The sequence below is a fragment of the Notolabrus celidotus genome, chromosome 12 (assembly GCF_009762535.1).
Source record: "Notolabrus celidotus isolate fNotCel1 chromosome 12, fNotCel1.pri, whole genome shotgun sequence".
In the NCBI taxonomy this organism is placed as follows: domain Eukaryota; kingdom Metazoa; phylum Chordata; class Actinopteri; order Labriformes; family Labridae; genus Notolabrus; species Notolabrus celidotus.
In genome coordinates this window covers 35,657,117-35,663,568 of record NC_048283.1, presented here as the reverse complement: position 1 = coordinate 35,663,568, position 6,452 = coordinate 35,657,117, and the positions used below count along the sequence as shown (strand labels likewise).

The window sequence follows — 6,452 nt, the reverse complement described above, 5'->3', positions numbered from 1 at the left end:
ACATTTTCACATTGCTTTTTGGAAATCAGACATTCTCAGTTTATGTTTACCTGCTGAACAAGCTTCTGGTGGGTTGAACTCCTTTTTCTGAGAAGACTGAGTTAATCACACAAGATTTCTCCTTTAGGTAGCTCTGCTGTTCTGGTGTGAAGAAACTGGTGGCATCACAATCAACCAGTCACATTCAGAAACACACAGTGGGAGACTTGTCAGTGAAATCTGCAGTGTAGCTCCTCCCACAGTGTTTGCAAATGTGTGTAGATTTGATGGCAGGATACAGAGCAGGAATAACACCCTCCAACTTCTGCTTTTCAACTCACAAAATCATCTCAAGAAGAAGAAAGCAAGCGTCTTCTTGGTTAAGCAGGTGAGTACTTGAATCAATGGTTTCCTTGATGTGACCTGAATAATGTGCTTATTTGGTTGAATACTTTACAGACAGTAGAGTAACCTCTCTCCTGTGTCATGATGTTTCAGGCTGACTTTAATAGTGGAGAGTATGATTCTGATCATTCTGGTAGCTTTGCCAGGTAAGGAAACACTTTGTATTTATTATTTGTAGTGACTGTAATCAAGTTGATATTCAACATTTGTTTAGAACATCATAATTAATTTACAATTTGTATCAAGATTCAAAATTGATTCATATTTGATTTTTTGATTTAGATTTTGCGAGTGAAAATAAAACAAGTACACAACTCATTTTGTTTCAGTATCTAGAATTATACAGGCAGATAAGTTTCTGTGTTCTGCAGTAAATAGATGGGTAAACTACTCAACTAAATTAATGAAATCTGAAAACTATTTCATTAAACTATCATGACCGATGGACAAGTGTATCCTATTTTCTACTGGAATAACTGATTTTCACTCAGCAAGAAAATAAAGTAGCTAAGTGAAAGACAGAAGTTATAAAGTAAAGTGAAATATAATAAGGAACCAAAAGGCAAAATAAACTTTCACTGGAGAGGACAGATTTCACTTCCGACATTTGAGATGTCAAATTAAATACTCTGTCAAACTTTATTCTATTTAATTTAGCTTTTTGTTTTCTTTTAAGAATAAAACAACTTACTATTACCCGGTTATGCCCGAGGAACTCCATGAGTCTACTTGTTCTTGCACCATTTTGATTATCAGGCCTTATTTCTCATAACAACAAGAGGAAACAGAAAGAAACACGTTTGTTTGTTTGTTTGTTTGTTTGTTTGTTTGTTTGTTTGTTTGTTTGTTTGTTTGTTTGTTTGTTTGTTTGTTTGTTTGTTTGTTTGTTTGTTTGTTTGTTTGTTTGTTTGTTTGTTTTTGTGGGCACATGGCACCAAAACTAAAAAGAACCCTCTGAATGTGTGTTCACTGTACTGGTCACCATGCATGGGATGGTTAAATACATCTGAGTCTAATTTAAGTATTCTGTAGATGTTATTTACCCAATTCACCATCATAAAAAAAGAAACAACTAATGCTGAAATGAATGTTCCTTTTTTTATTTTTGCCCAAAGGTGTGTGGAGTGGAAGCTGGAGTGTGGTCTCCAAAGATCAGTGTGCTTTGAAAGGAACATCAGTGTTGATACAGTGCGAGTATGACTATCCTTTTGCTCATATTGTCACTAAAGTGGAGTGGAATAAAAGACTGCAAGTATCTGGACAGACCAGGCTGGTTCCCCTTTACCAGATCCATTCAGCCCCAGGTCACTTCAGATATGTGGGCGACAAGTGGTCAGACTGCAGTCTGAGGATCGACAATGTTCAATACTCTGATGAAGGATTGTACTTTTTTCATTTTAAGACAACGCTCAATGTATGGAGGAGTAAAAATCCAGCTAGTTTAACTGTCACAGGTAAAAGAAGCATAAACATGCACATTTCTCCTGATTTCTCTGGTTTGTTTTGGTTTGATTAAAAGGTCTCTGCTTCTGTTTCTGAACCAGAACTGACTGCTGTTGTTCACCCGAGCACTGTGACAGAGGGAGACAAAGTCACGCTGACTTATGTGTCAGACTGTCTTACTCCTGTAGACGTGGTCTGGTTCAGAGACGGACAACGTGTTTCAGAACAAGTTTTCCAGGCCAGAAGAGAGGATGCTGGGAGGTATCACTGTACCTTCCTGGGACAAGATACGGCCAGATCTACATCTGTGACTCTCAATGTTTGGTGTAAGCACGCTTTCACACCGCTTTTTAAAGATAACCTACATCTGGTGTCTTTTGTTTCAGTTATTTGTAAGCCCAAAGTGAATCTTTGATTTCCTCCCTCAGATTCTCCCAGGAAAGTCATGCTGTCAGTGAGGTCCTCGTCAGAAGTCGTTGTTAAAGGTAGCTCAGTGACTTTCAGCTGCAGCAGTGAAGCAAACCCACCTGTGACCCAAAGTGGATACAGCCTGTACAAAGATGGACATTATATTGGTACTGGAGACACTTACACCATCGCTGACGTCCAGCCGAGCCACAGTGGACTGTACCACTGTCAGGCCTGGAATAACATCAGCAGGACAGGAGTCAACTTTTTGAAGTCTACTGAGGTTCACCTTGATGTTCAGTGTAAGTGTGCAGACAGATACACTGAAGGGTCTGCTTTCAGCTCTCTGGATTTATTCGTCAAGGAAACTGAACCGCTGCTGTTACAAACAAACTGTTTGGATAGCAAGCTGTCGTGCTGCACTCAGGGGGGGTCAGAAAGTCACCTAACAGAACGAGAAATACATAAATTAATATATCAATCATTAACTTACAACTCAGAAGAGGGAACTCATAACTAACATGAGTTCAGACATGAGTTTCATAGAATTGCTTCAAATGCATCAGCAAATATTTTCCAGTCTAATTTGGGCTCTCAACTACAGCTGGCTTCCAAATACAATAGTAATGTTTGCTCACAGGTTCTAGCCATGGTTAGTTTTAAGCAATCGATCCAAAAAGGGAATATTTTCCAGCTTCAGTTGTTTTCTTTGCAGAATTTTTGGAGTACTTTGGAGATTGATATAAAATGTACCAATAGCTCTACTCAGAGGAGAAATATGAGAAAGTAGGCTGAGGCAATTTATCTCAAAATATACAAGATTGTTCTGTCAGAGCCACGCTTAATGTGTGCATTGTGTGATTTACTTTCTTTAGACCCTCCAGTGAACATTATCGTGTCAATGAACCCTCCTCATGTTATGGAGGGCAGCAGCGTGAATCTGACCTGCAGCAGCTCTGCTAACCCTGCAGTAGAAAACTACACCTGGTTCAGGAGGATAACTAACTCCTGCTCCAGCTCCAGCTCTCTGCTCCAGGTGGGCTCAGGACAGGTGCTGTCTCTGCTTTCTGTGGAGGAGTCCCACACTGGACTCTACCTCTGCCAGGCCAGGAACACACTGGGGGGAAACAACTCAACTGAGGTGCTGCTAACTATAAGGGGAGAACTACATGGTTAGTGTCATTTCATGGTCACTCATTCTAAGGATTTTATGATGATTCTAGAAACGTTCATGTTTCATCTTCATTTTTTGAAAAAGGCTTCAGTTTTTAGTATGCAGTCTAACCACACAATGTTTCCTCTCAGGCGATCAGTCCATTCTCGTCTTAGCTGGAGTCGGAGTCTTTCTCTTAGTGACGCTGTTGTTTGCTGCTATGTTGTTCTGGTAAGTCAGTGTGTGCCCCGATGACTCATGTCATTTTCTCTGTAAGATGCTGACTGGTAAGTGCGTATTTTATTTTTATTTTTTGGCATCTCTTTTTTTACATGTTAGGCAACTTCTTTGGAAGGTGTTTTACCCAATAATGGTGCGTCTGCATGTGTAAAAGCATGTGCTCTGTGTGTCATCCTAATCTCAACTCTGTTTTAGCCTCTCACATAGATTTCATACCAACCATTGCGTCAGATATATATACTAACTCAATGAATGTACAGGATTTTGTGTTTTAAACATTCTGATTTAATGATTCCAGTATAAAAAATCCCGAAGTCCTATTTATTTCAGTCCTTTTGACAGAAGAAATACATTTTGAGCAGTCATCTATAAAGAAACACACTTCTTGTTTCTGCAGCTCTGTAGCTCAGTATATAACTGTGTCTTCTTTCTAGCAGTTTATGGAAATGTGAATGTTCTGTTTCCCGATATTACAGAACAACTTCCTGCAAAAAGTGGAATCAAAAATTATGCAACATTTTTTTTTTCTTCTTTTGTAAGTTATTGATTTATTTGTGTTTTCTTGTCTTGCTAGGACGAAAAATATGACTTATGCAAAGAAAAAGATGAGTCCATCTGATGTAAGTTGTGATTAATTTGATTTAATTTTAATTAATAACATGAAAGAGTCAGCACAGATACCTTTTTTTTCTGGTTTATAAATTCCAAACTTCTCATTAGTGCATTATAACTATATGGTTATTATCAACATGTAAACTCAGGTTGACCCAAATCACATGCTAAGATCACCCAGAAGAAAACAGAACAAGAGGGAGAAACTGAATGTGACATTTTGTGACACCTCCAGCAGGCCGGGTTTGACCTCAATGTCAGTGGGAGGAGTTTGAGCTTGTCAGTGGCGGAAGATCCAAACAACAGTGTTTACGTCAACATCAGTGCGTTACCATCCGCTCGTCCACCTGTGACTGATCAGGACATCTCTCCTCATTCAAAGACTGAGTCATGCAGCAAACATCATGTAAACATGAACTCTCAATACAACATCTCCACTCATAGCAATTCAATGTATAAATCCTGGTGTTGAATAAATTGACTCGTTATCTTCTCTTTAGGCCCAAACTTCTCAGGCGGATGACATCACATACTCAACAGTGAACATCAAATCCAGAAACCCTGATCCTGCACAGTTCAAGAATGCCAACAGAGCCGCAAAGGACTCCAGGTGGGTTCAAACATGAAGGTGATCATAGGAGGATAGTGGCACTGACAAGATATAAGTCTTACCTTTGTCACTGTTATTATTCAGACCCACATAACCAAGTCACTGAACCTTTGACCCACATTGACAAACATGACACATTTCCAAACTGTTTACTGAAAAGGAATATTACAAAAACTGAGGTAATGAGTGTAAATTCCCTCCAACCAGAAAATACCTCATGAAAGACCTCCTGTGTTTGAACTATCCTCTACACTTTCTCTCCATGCCTTCTTTTAGGATTAGAACAATTTATTTCCTTTGGCACATCTATTAAAGATGTCCAAAAACGGTCCAATTCACACTGTATTTATAATTTGGCATCACATAACTTGACTCTGTAAGCATCAGGAAGGTTATAGGAATAACATCTCATGGGGGAAACACAGGGGTTGCTAAGAATGAACAGGGATCATCATTTTCTTCTCAGGTCCAGAACAGGAGAGAATGAGAACTCAGTGATCTACTCTACATTGTCTAAATCCAGCTGACGGTGACTGTCACTCCTTTGACTTTGGTTGGATCATCAGGAGAACAGTGGTGCATGCCATGAGGTGTCCCTCATGAAATGTCAGGGCTTTTTTTTTTTTTTAAAGTGGGATCAAGAGCATGTGCAATATTTGTATAAATACCATGCTTCACTAATGCTTCATGTATTTTATAAAACTTTGTATTTATTGTGTAAAGTTAGGTACTTGCATCTGTCTGAGGGATTGTTTTGTTTAGTTTGACATAGGTATTTTTGATGAGGGAAAATGAGTGGGAAAAAATATATTTTATATTCTAGGATGCTGTGTAGGGGGATGCGGTATAATTATTCTTCACATAAGTTTTTTAATATGAAAGATTTATACCAAGAGATTTATACTGTCAGCATTAATGTGGTACGAAATCAATGTGTTATTTTCTTTTTAATCTTGTGCCATTTTGTCCTTTCCTGCACACTGTAGCTAAGCTGTCGCAGCATCTTCCTGGAAAGTAGCAACTCATGGCACATTTCACTTAAAAACAAATCTCCGTTGTCAAATCAATAGTAAATTAGCACAAACGGAGATCAAATACCACCAAAGTACCTCGAGTTGGAGATAAGCACACAGGTGCAGCTAATCACATTGATGTCAGCAGAGCATTGGCACTATATCTGTCCAATGATGTTACAGTTATCAAATCACGGGAGATTTTAAGTTGCCAGACAATGCCACTCTGGTAGTTTCACCCAGAGATTTATTTCCTTTGCCAACACTTAAGACACCCAGGTTCGTTATACTCACAGGCCAGAGAAGTGGTTCCAATTATAACAATATACATTTTATTTTCAAATGAGTTTTTAAAAGTTATTTTAAAACTCCATTAAAACACCAAGTAACCAACTCCCAGGGGAGCACAGCACACAGAAAGGGGGGATACCGCCACCCGGATCACCACCACCACCGCTGATTGCTAAAAACGTGGCAACTAACTACAGACTGGTCAACATTGAGGAAAACAGATCTAAAGGATGTTATCAGGTTGGTATGTTATGACAAGTTTTGTACTTACTGTTTCTGGGAAACAGTAGTTTCATAC

The 6,452-nt window shown here is 38.9% G+C and overlaps 1 protein-coding gene across 1 annotated transcript; it reads left to right on the top strand.

Moving 5' to 3' along the window:
- The first annotated feature begins 338 nt into the window (after positions 1–338).
- On the top strand, positions 339–3,623 carry LOC117822788 (B-cell receptor CD22-like). Its single transcript, XM_034697696.1, has 7 exons — positions 339–367; positions 478–530; positions 1,500–1,838; positions 1,929–2,153; positions 2,256–2,537; positions 3,111–3,407; positions 3,541–3,623. The coding sequence occupies exons 2-7, from the start codon at positions 500–502 to the stop codon at positions 3,621–3,623; spliced, it is 1,257 nt and encodes a 418-aa protein (XP_034553587.1). The 5' UTR covers positions 339–367; positions 478–499.
- Positions 3,624–6,452: the final 2,829 nt, after the last annotated feature.

Excerpts from the sequence above, each read along its gene's own strand:
- LOC117822788 (XM_034697696.1), top strand. The coding sequence starts at position 500 with ATGATTCTGATCATTCTGGTAGCTTTGCCAG. Across the intron at positions 2,538-3,110 it reads GGTTCACCTTGATGTTCAGT|ACCCTCCAGTGAACATTATC; the intron begins GTAAGTGTGCAG and ends TACTTTCTTTAG. Across the intron at positions 3,408-3,540 it reads TATAAGGGGAGAACTACATG|GCGATCAGTCCATTCTCGTC; the intron begins GTTAGTGTCATT and ends GTTTCCTCTCAG.